At 42.3% G+C, this 11,562-nt stretch overlaps 1 protein-coding gene across 1 annotated transcript; it reads right to left on the reverse strand.

The window, feature by feature from the left end:
• Positions 1–5,316: 5,316 nt before the first annotated feature.
• Positions 5,317–11,383, reverse strand: snx5 (sorting nexin 5). Its single transcript, XM_079362113.1, has 13 exons — positions 11,210–11,383; positions 10,320–10,424; positions 10,127–10,237; positions 9,444–9,565; positions 9,230–9,353; positions 8,815–8,910; positions 8,614–8,719; positions 8,136–8,211; positions 7,986–8,025; positions 7,812–7,898; positions 7,361–7,520; positions 7,186–7,271; positions 5,317–6,539 (listed from the first exon to the last, which is right to left on the reverse strand). Exons 1-13 carry the CDS (start codon positions 11,243–11,245, stop codon positions 6,489–6,491), a joined length of 1,200 nt encoding a protein of 399 aa, XP_079218239.1. The 5' UTR covers positions 11,246–11,383; the 3' UTR covers positions 5,317–6,488.
• Between the last annotated feature and the right edge of the window lie 179 nt (positions 11,384–11,562).

An 11,562-nucleotide genomic window follows, 5' to 3' on the forward strand; every position in this document is an offset into this window, starting at 1 on the left:
GTTATTTTAAGAAATCAAATTTATATTATTTGATTTCAAGAAATTGTATTTGAACTTAAATCGTGACATTTCATCGTTATTCTGGACATTTTGACTTTTTGTTTCTGGGCATTTAAAACGTAAAACAGATTCTCTGCTGATCTCTGCTTTGACATCAGGACTCTTGTTTAAACTGTTGCACTACAGCCACGTCCCATTTGTCTCGTCTCTGCATCAGGATTATTATTATCAGGAGCAAAGAAAGACACAGCTAAAAAAATAATGATTACCATTCACCAAGCCTTGCTGTGAACATGTGAGAGACTCGTCTTGGAGCTGCAGGATAACATTGTTTGAGCTGTGATGTGCATGTTCTGGCACTTCTCCCTGAAGGTTTGATCACCACACCTTCTTCTTCTTCTTTCAACGCCCAACAAAAACATGCTCAGTGAGATAGTGATAATATGAGGACGTGATCAGCAGCACAATAATAAGGTGTCAGACGTGTATTGTGTGCGAGGTATTAAGTGTGACGTGCGGGATAACTATTAGAGAAACATGCAGATCCTCCGCACTAAGTATAGAACACACCGTCCACACCTGAGGTCACGATCTGGAAAATGTTTTTACAGTAATCCTTTTAAAACCTCTCCTCAAACTGATGAATGGAACGGGTTGTGAAGTGGATGCACTTGTTGCTCAGGCCTCGTCACTGATTGTTCTTGTGAGCATCAAACAAACCGACAAAAATCAACTGATACTTAAAGACGACTGAGAGGACTTAAAGCATGATCAGTGGAAAACGTGTGTGTGTGTGTGTGTGTGTGTGTGTGTGTGTGTGTGTGTGTGTGTGTGTGCAGAGACGTGAAAGCCTGAAGCTGTCTTATCTGTCTTGGACTTTAGTGATCCCACTGCTTCCTGAACCACAGATTCATTCTGTCATTCTACTCTACCTGTGAATGCAGGTAGAATGATCCTCAATCCATGAACAGCAAACCTGACGGGTTATTTGTCACACATGAAGTCACTGCACTGATCATATAACTTCTGATTAAGTCCCAGAATTATTTCATGATTTGTTCAAGTGGCTGTCAAAGTCCTGCGTGCAAACACTAACTAAAACTCAATACAGTCGGTTCAACGCTGTTGGTTGAATTTAAAACCATGAAAGCAAAGTATGAAACTAAGGTGCATTCATGCAAAGACAAAGTGATGCAAACTTTACATAATACATCTTTATTAAAGCTATGGGAGAAAATATGCAAAGTACAGACGTTTGACTATCAGACTGTTGACTATCATGAGCTGCTTTGCTCTGGATGTTTTTGTTCTGATCCAAATTCATAGTCCATGTATATTTTCCGTCCTCCTTTTTCTTCGCCTCTCGTTTCCTTTCATTTCACATGGTAAAGTATTTTATCTTATCACAGTCTTGCAGAGTAAATGTGTAAAACACAACATAACCTAGCTCAAAGTAACACAACGTAACACCAGATAAGATAATACAGCGTGACATAACATGATGTCATGTAACGTAACAAAACGTCATGCTACACAATGGTACAATGTGTTTGATCCCTAGAGGGATAATTCAGAACAACAGCGTAACAAAACAGTGTAACGTAACAGCGTAACGTAACAGCGTAACGTAACAACGTAACATAACAGTGTAACGAAACAGCGTAACGTAACAGCGTAACATAACAGTGTAACGTAACAGCGTAATGTAACAACGTAACACAACAGCGTAACAGCGTAACGTAACAACGTAATGCAATAGCGTAATGTAACAACGTAACATAACAGCGTAACATAACAGCGTAACATAACAGTGTAGCGTAACAGTGTAACGTAACAGTGTAACATAACAACGTAACATAACAGCGTAACATAACAGTGTAACGTAACAACGTAACGTAACAGCGTAACGTAACAGCGTAACGTAACAGCGTAACGTAACAACGTAACATAACAGTGTAACGTAACACAACAGCGTAACAGCGTAACGTAACAATGTTTCGTATTAATTTAATGTTACATCTCACAAGCAGGAAAATTGTAAATTTCATGATATAACAACTGAAGGTAACGCAACAATGTATCATTACATGTTGAATTGAAATGTAACACATTTTGTATCAAAAACAGGACAAACAAAAAGTACTGTAACGCTACATAACATAAGCTAGCATGATGTAATCAACAGAACGTAACAGCATGAATTAACATAGGTTTGTATCATATTAAATTGAAATGTAATATAATCATAATCTCAAAAACTAACAAAAGGTACCTTAACGTAACGTGTTAACAGCGTTAATTAAGGTAACATGTCGTATTGAAATGTAACAACATGTTGTATCTCATAGACAGGAGTGATCTGTTTGTCACCGATGTCTCTTCTAAATATTGAAGTATTGATGTCCTGGTGAAGCTGCTTCTTGAGAGTACTGATTGTTTGGTTTCCGGGTGGTTTTTCAGAAACACCCTGTTCTGTTTCACTGACAGTCTGCAGGCGGGCGAGCAGGTGCAGCCAGTCCCTTTCAGAGGACACGGTTTCTGTTTCAGGAGGCCGTCATGCTTCGTGCCTTTAGTCCCGTTTCAGGACGTCTGTCCATGTTTATCACGACTCAGCGAGGAGCTGTGGGACCTGAAGCAGCTGGTTTTCAGAGGCCCACTCAGTGTGACCAGGACATGTTTACAGTTCACCTGAGCGTGACCTCAAACAAAGTGGTACAAGATGACTCAGACACATTTCATTTTGAGTGTCACCAGATAAAGCTTGTACATAGATCAAACATGAAACATTTGAAGATGGGCCGTACTTCTGTGAGAGATGAGTGCTACATGGCGCTGACCCCCCTGCCAGCGTGTGGCTTTCACACATGCAGAAAACTCCTGATATTTGTCAGAGAAGATATATTGGTGAATTTTTATCTCGGACTTCACCCGGTGATTCTCCACGCAGCGAGTCCGAGTGAGCTGATGCGAGAACGTATCAAGATATGCTCCGTAGAAGTCACACCGAGCACTTCCGGAGTACCGAGATGTTTTCAGAAGCGCATGTGAAAACTGATTACATGACTTGTTGACTTGCTTCCTGCAGCATTCGGCCTTTAATCATGTTTACCTTCGGTATAGACTCTATACTGCATCAGCACTTTTTTTTTATGTGCTCCAATAATAAAGTGAGCATATAGACACCTCTGTTCTGTCTTTGTGTAGATGTCCAGCATACTCTCCAAAGCTCCTGGTCATCGTACCGCTGTAAAAGTATGTGTGATTTAGGATTCTGACAAGACAGTAATAAAAAGAAGAAAAAAAAACATATTGGGGTCATAAAGACTGTGTTGAATTAATAATAGATGTCCGTGCACTGATAGTGTCTCCAAAAAGCTGTGAAAATGTTCTGAATTGTCTCCTTATCGCACATTTAGAGTTCACAAATGATGTCAGCCTGCCTGAGGGGAGATAAGGATAATCATAAATTTGGCCGAACGAGTCTTTGAGGCGAGCAGATTGGTTCTTTTTTACGGGACTGACGGCAAATTTTAGGCGGCAAATCATCGCCTCAGAAGTTTAACTTTTGTGATTAGGGAGTTTTTTATCACAATAACTCGGCAGCCGCACAAAGGGGACATGACTGAGACTAAATTTAGGACGGATATTTTTCTGTTTCGCCCTGATATAACCGCATCAGTAAGACACTGTGAAGGGAAATGAGTTAGTCGAATTAGTCGACCATGACACCCAAGACGATGCTTCAGGTTGTAGATGCTTTGACTGAGGACTTTGCGCTCTGTGACCACGGAGACGTCGATCTGTGTTTTAGGTCTATTAAAACAATGGACATTTGGCGGGCCAGTAGACTAGTGGTTAGTGTGGCTGCTTTATGTACGGAGGCCATAGTCCTCCAGGTTGGCAACCTGGGATTGAATCCGACCTTCAGCTCCTTCCCAGCATGCCATCCCTGCCCCTCTCCTCCTGACTCTAAAAGAAGGCATTTTAAAAAATAAAAAAGTCACGGACGTGGTCATGTCAGTTTCTCTAAGAGTTCAAATGAGATCAAAATGCTTCTGCAGGAAACTCTCTCTCTCCTCTGTATGTCTTAAATCATATCCTCACATTCTGTTTGCTCCGATCCTTCTTGGCAAACTTCTCTGTTTGTTCTGAAAATGTGTAACCATCTGATTGGCTGCAGTCTTTGGGTGCATCCAATCGGTGGGCCCGAACTTAAAAAGTCAAAGTGCCTGCACTATTGTTGGAGTCAATATTGACGCACGTTATCACAGACAGGTACCGTCTAATCTGCCTATATATGATGGGTCTACGTTGTCTCTGCTCAGGTGTGACCTGTCCTTCATAGTAACACATCACATACACAGTGTCCTCCTGTCTTTATGAATAAATACAACACATGAAGATGCATTGACTATCATGTGTATCGTTTAGATCATGTTGCTAAGCGATGCTCTTATAAGTAGGTCATGAAACGCGCATTTTGATCATTCCCACGAGCACTGTGGCATTTCCTCAAAGCTTCACCTGATGCAGCACACAGTCAATGGATTTAACACAAACATGTGCACAGCTGTGTTTAAACTCACAGGAACCCCCCCCCCCCCACACACACACACACACACACACACACACACACACACACACACACACACACACACACACACACAGAGGAGAGGAGAGAGAGATGTGCAGCAGCTGTGAGGCGATGTGAGGAAGGGGCGACAGAGAAATCTTCCGTCTGCCGGTTTTACAGACGCAGTGTTCTTCAGACAGATTTGGGATCCTCGAAGTGACGTCACGTTTTATCTGTTCAATAAACTGCTGAACTTGCGATTTATTTCTAACCGTTCAGCGTCTCTGCAAAACAAAAAGAGGAAAGGAATACTAAAGCCTGCTCAGGTTTTTTTTTTTTTTTCAAGTCTTCGTCCATGTTGTGAGGTTTGGCTTAATTCTATAAAGAGACACAGTTGATAAAATAGCTGTGATTGAATTTTTTTAAAAATCAAAGTCTCCTTTAACTCCTTTTTTTAATCAGAATCAGAGTTTACTGTCTGTTTTGACATCACTGCATCTTTACTGACTCATCACTTCTATCAGTGTGAAGCACTGGGAAAGTGTTTTTAAATTATAAATAAGTATTACACTCGAGGAATGTCGCCACCTAGTGGTAAAGAAGAAGAAGTTGTACTTAGATCAGTTTTACATTCTGCTGTTGAACAAACGGGCACGAAGCCGCCCTTTAAAAGATTCTGTGTATTTTTATTGTTGTGACTCGGAGAACAAAAACAGTGAAAGCAATAATGGACACAGATCAAATGTGGGAAAGTAGGATTTTATTCAATGCAATTATTACAAATTTATAAAATGCGTATAATATTTTGTATGAAAGGATGGTGTGAAGGAATCCATTAGAAATACATTCAACCTTGTACAAAACTACGATGCATTTTAACACTCCACTGAGCCGGGGCGCCATCCTGACCTGTTTTTTTATTGTTTTAGTGCATCGCTTCTAATAGAGCGTTTTAAAAAATACAGAAACTGCTTAGAAAATGTTGGTGAGACCCTATCGGAATAAAGAAAAGGGGAAATTGAGGCCATAATAAAGAAAAACATCAACAAGGACATGATGAAAAGGGTGAAGACGCTGCAGAAAGAAGTGCTGAGGAGGTTGTGCAAAAAAACCCCAAACTAAATAACTAACGTTGAATTCCCTTTGAGAAACGCTTTCTGCTCGTGGAGCTTTTTTATTTCACTTTTCCTCCCCAGTTATCGTTTACGACTCGCTAACCTAACGTGCATCTTTGATAACTGCCGGGTCTTAAAGTACCACTACCAGCGATCCATTCCTGAGGGGATGTGCTTCTGTTCGAGAGCTCTCTGTACTCCAGGCTTTCGTTTAGCTGGACCTTTAATTTCAGAGCCGGGGAGTGCAGAGAATGAGGAGGCTTTTTTCTTTGTTTTTTTACAGGCATTAGATCTGCCGCTGTAAACTGTTCAGTCAGTAAACACAAAAAGCTCCAACAGAGGAAGCGTCAAAGTTACAGCTACGCCAAAAAAAAAAAAGATGCCCTCAGTGTTTCTAAAAAGGAGTTTAAAGGTGGAAAAGTCTGAAATCTAAACATTTTCAGTTTGTGCTCGGTGTCAAAATGAAGAAAGAAGAAATTAAGGTAAAAAAGAAAATCATGTCTATTCGTGCTGCAGAAAAAGATGGAAGTCAGTCATGTGGTCAGACCTCCATAAATATGTGGAAAGAAACGGACCACGGCGTCGAGGACAGGGATTCTGTAAACATGAAGACGTTCTGCTTACACGTGTTCTCGTGCAGGTTTTTAAAGTGGCATCAGACCCGTGGGTGGGAGCAGGAGGGGCGGGGGGGATGTGGGGGCTTGGATTCATGTCTGTGCGAGGCCCCCCGGGGACGTCAGGTTTCCGTTTACGATGACTGGTCACTTGGTGATGGAGGGACAGGAATACTGCGAAACACGTCAGTAGCTCTTCAGCTGGTCGATGCATCCCTGCAATAGAGTCACGTTGTTCTGTGGAGACGACGGAGAGATTCATTAAACAGAAGATTCACGTAGAATCAGAACATCCTTCTTCTCACACTGACTCAGATTCCTGCAGTCTGTTAAGTTTACTGCAGCTCTACTTTAGAGGCAGGACAGAGAGAGAGCGAGTGTAACGGCGTGCAGGGAAAAAAGGCGGTTTGGATTGAAATCCGGGCCGCCCGCTTGGAGGACGATGCCTCCTTACAGTGAGGCTACGACACCTCCAGTTTCTTTGCTTTCTGTTGATGAATAAATGTTTTTACAATATCAGGCCGCAGACTGTATAAAACATGGACGTAGAGTCAATGATGGCGCACAGAAGAACGGTTTTGAAGCCCAACAAGGGCGATCACCATTTTGAAACATCACTCTGGAAACAGGAATATGAAAACGACCTCCTGGGAACAGAGTGAAGGATCTGTTTGAGACTGTAAACATGTATTTACATGTGGAGGGGAAACCTGACCCTGCTAACATCTTTAATATGGGATCTAAGGGGGATTAATTGGCCTTTGCAGCCAGCCTCTAGTGGACACTTTAGGTACTGCAGTTTGTTGCACTTCCACATTGGCTTTGTGTACTTTTTCTTTATGATGTTACGGACGCAGCAGCCGGCTGCACTGTCCTAGCTCACCTTGGCGTGTTTAATCTCAAGCTCGGCCATCTCGATGAGGTTCTTCCTGAAGGCGACGACACGCCTGCCTTTAAAACTGGTCAGTTCTATGAAGAGAAACATTTTAAGGTTTGCACATCGTGTTGGATTTCATTCAAAGAGAAGGAAGTTCAGGTTGACACAGGAACGCACAGACCTTTCTTCCCGGACTCGGAGAGCTTGTCAAATTTCTGCAGGCAGTGCTGCTGGTGCTCCTCGGCCTGATTGATGTCTTTACTCTTCAGTCGAGCTTTATCCAAAGCCTTGTTCGAGTTCTCGTAGTCGGCTAACGCCCGGGCTCGCCTGTACAGGAGATCCTGGAGGGTTCGAGATGATTAAACATTCAACATTGTAGGAGCCGTAGCTTGACGCTGCACTCATGATATCGGGTACTTTGGCTTTTGTGACAATCCTAAAAAAATGTAGTTTCCGATATTTAAATCCCTTTAACATGTCACAAAGCTGTAATGGGAGGACAAAGTGAGCCCCCTCTGTGTACCCTCTTCAGAGAGGGCGAGACGTGGTCAGCTGAGGGAGGGAGAACAGCGCTGGGTGCATGTCGGACTCCGACTGAGATGTGCATCATCACATCTTTTACGATGTCTCACCTTGGCAGCCTGGATGTCTCTCATGTAATATCTCAGCAGCTCTGTGAGTTTCAGCTCCTGGTCGGATGCTACTCTTCCCTCCACTTTCTGCAGGGACACAAATGAAGACATGATTCCTACGCATGTATAAAACAGGACAAATATTGACAAAAGGCAGGTCAGAGTCCTTCTCACCCTGAGCTTCTCAAACAGGTCGGACAACTTCTCCAGGTGCCTGAGAAAACGTAAAAACCGAATCACTCAAACATCTGCTGCTATTCGATCAAACGTGAAACGAGTTCGCAGCTCGCAGCATCAAATTTGCCTTCGCAGTAGAAAACTCACTTCTTGTTTGTTGTGCTGTCGTCAGCGGAGAGGCTGTTCAGAGTGGCAGAGACGTGGATGTAATCATCAGCAATATCTGCAAACAAAGAAAGAAAACATGAACGCATTCGTTCAACAAGACGTTTGGAGCTTTTAAAATGTTTGAAATGAGCCGATGAAAACACGTCATGACGGCTTATGAAGTTTGGAACTGAGAGCTGGTGTCCTTTAAATCTTTTTAGATCTGAAACGAGCCCTTATAATTTTATGTTCTGAGGCATGTCATGCTAATTTTACTCGGACACTTTGAGGAAGTGTGAATGATTAACTACGATAAGGGGAAGCGTCGTTCAGTGTGCAGGAGTTTGATTGCATTGTTTTTTCCACACACAGCAGGCCGAGGAGTTCTCTTTGTGTTTCCATGTTATCAAAACAGAAATGGATGTTTTTTACTTTTAATGGACTCATACTGAAGTAAAAAAAACAAAACATATAATACTTTTGTGTGCGCGGGTCATTTTCTCTGCTTTGGCCGTCGAGTCTTTTATCTTGCTGTAGTAGTCGAGCAGAAAAGTCTTCTCCTGCTCGAAAAAGTCATCGACCTCCTGCAGAGCAAACAAACAGAGACGGGTAACAGTGAGAGTGGCCGTGACACGGCGTGTGTAAACAGTGACACGCACCGAGCGCCGGGAAGCCCCACCTTTATTCCTGAGATAAGGACCTCGTCGGCTGACTTCACCATGTTTTTAAAGAATCCTCCGAACATCTCCTTGGCGTTCTTTCGTCTCACGGTGAGCTGAGGGGGACAATGTTTACAGACGATTAGGATGAAACTGTGGGAGGAATTTGATTTTTAAAAAAGTCATCTTCTCTATGCTCTGTGTCTGCGGAGACAGTTCAGTCTTTTTCTCTCTCATCATGCTCCTGCAGCTTAGACTTGAACATGAGTGAATAAAGAGTCTAAATCTCAGCTGTCTGACAAAGACTGCACAGATAAGCAGAACTGCTGATCACAGCAGGACGCAGGCCGTGTGTCACAAGGCTCCAGTGAACTCCACTTCCTCTCTTTCCAACCGACTGCACGGGAAAGGAAGTCAGCATTATGAGGAACTCACATCCTGGTCATACTCTAAGAAAATCTGGAAGTTTCTGTCTTTGCTTAGATTGGGGTGAGAGGACACTCTCTGCAGGAAGACCTCGTGCACTTGGACAGTTTTCTTGAACACAGCCAGGTATTCACTGAAGAGGAAACACAAACAGGAGTCCGGTTAAAGATCACACAACACGACATCACAGATTCTTTCTGTAAATGTCCGAGTACACACTCACGCCTCCAGCTCCTGCTTCATCTTGGTGTACTCCTCTTTCGTCATGGTAGCTTCACCTTCACCCAGTTTATGCATTTTCTCTCTGGGGCTCTCAAAGTCAGGCTTTGGAGGCGCTGGAGGAATCTATGAAGGATGAAGATTTAGGATTCAGCTTAAATAGTTCTGTTTCAAAATGACAAAGACTCAAACGTCTTGATAAACCTGTGAGCGGGACATGTCCCTCCTTGTTGTGAAGGCACACAGACATTAGAGACAAATAGTGATATTATAACATGTTTCTGTATGTGAAAGGCTTCAGATACAAAGCTTTTAAAAATATACATTTTCTGACATATTTCACATATAAAGCAGGAGCTTTTCAAGTCAACATGTCGTCTCATACAAGCGCAAAACTTACCCTTATATCTCTCAGAAACAGAGAGGTGGCCTTTTACAAATTGCACAAAAAAGTTTGCAGCATTTTGGCAGCGAAACGTTGCTGACCTATTTGCACAGTTTTATACAGTGTGCTGGAGATTACTTGTCATTTTCTGCCATTAAAAACAAGATATAACCAAACGTTGGTTGCCAAGGACTTAAAGTGTTAACTGTGGTGTCAAAACAGGGATCGATATCGTTTGATTTTTAATCATACTGAAAAAAAAAAGTAAAAATGTGGGTTAGGGTTTGGGAAGTCAAACTTACGATGAGTCCTGCGTAGTCTTCCGTCTCCACCAGAGTGTCATGGAGCCAGATGAAGTCTTCGTGCTGCCTGGGAACGGAGAACTCCGGCTTCTGGAAAGAGCTAAGTGTGGTCTGAGAAGAGATTTTTATATTTTATAGTATTTATGCAAGAAAACTGTCAACGTATCAGCAAATCCTCTCCACGCTCGTTTACCTTGGTGTGCACGGTGAACTTGACCTTGTCTCTTTCGCAGAGCGCGTCGGGAATGTCGATGAGAAGAGAGGCATCGTGGTTCAGATCCACAGACACGGAGCGCATCTAATGAGTGGGGAGAAATGTACACAGCTCATGTCTGAACACAAAATACTTCACTCCTCTCGAGAAAAACACATTTTCGCTGCTTTGTCAGCAGTGTGTGAATGGATGAGCTAACACTGATGGACTCTCAGTGTGTGAATGGATGAGCTAATACTGATGGACTCTCAGTGTGTGAATGGATGAGCTAATACTGATGGACTCTCAGTGTGTGAATGGATGAGCTAACACTGATGGACTCTCAGTGTGTGAATGGATGAGCTAACACTGATGGACTCTCAGTGTGTGAATGGATGAGCTAACACTGATGGACTCTCAGTGTGTGAATGTAAAGGTGTTTTGAGAAGTCAGAAAACTAGAAAAGTTCTGCAGCAGTTCAAGTCAATAAATAAAAACAGGTATCTAAACATTAAACAATCAAACCACCGATTTTTTCCCAAACATCCTGCAGGTCTACTTCCAACTGGAAAATATCCTGTTCATTTATTTAGTGTTGACCTACTTTCAGATTAAACGTTTATTATTTTAACAGCATCAACATTAGTCCACCTTTAAGTCACTTTCACGTAAACTACATGTTAAGTTCAGTGAATAAAGGCACCACTCTCTGTGAATGCAGGCAACACTTTTAACCTCGAAGTTGAACACTTTATAAAAGTTTAATCGATTAAACTATCGAGTAGCTAAATTAGCAATACAAAGCTAACAGACAGTCGAGTTAGAGAGAGACCGTTAATGTTAGCTAACGTACTTTATCGTCGCCAGAGCTGGCTTTAACTTTAACTGACCTTTTCCTTGTCGCTGTCGTCTACAGGGGATGTCATGATGGATTCTTAAAAGGATTGAAAAGCAGAAAACAGGCCAAATAAAAAACTATAAACAGACAGGAAGCTCTCCCTCCGCCGAGCTGTCAAAATGCTTTTTTTCCCCTGAAAGCTTAAGTCCCGCCCCCAAGGCATTCTTATTGGACAATATCGAATTTACAAACGCAGCGATTCGCTTTTAAACAATTCAATCAAACACGTCCCTACCCGTTGTTTGTTCAAATGAAAGATAACCGGATAACGTCTTTAATTCCGGACAATTTTAATATAATATTTATTTTATGAACGGAATACACGAAGACAAGCGGCACAACGGG

Source organism: Symphodus melops (genome assembly GCF_947650265.1).
Source record: "Symphodus melops genome assembly, chromosome: 15".
NCBI lineage: Eukaryota > Metazoa > Chordata > Actinopteri > Labriformes > Labridae > Symphodus > Symphodus melops.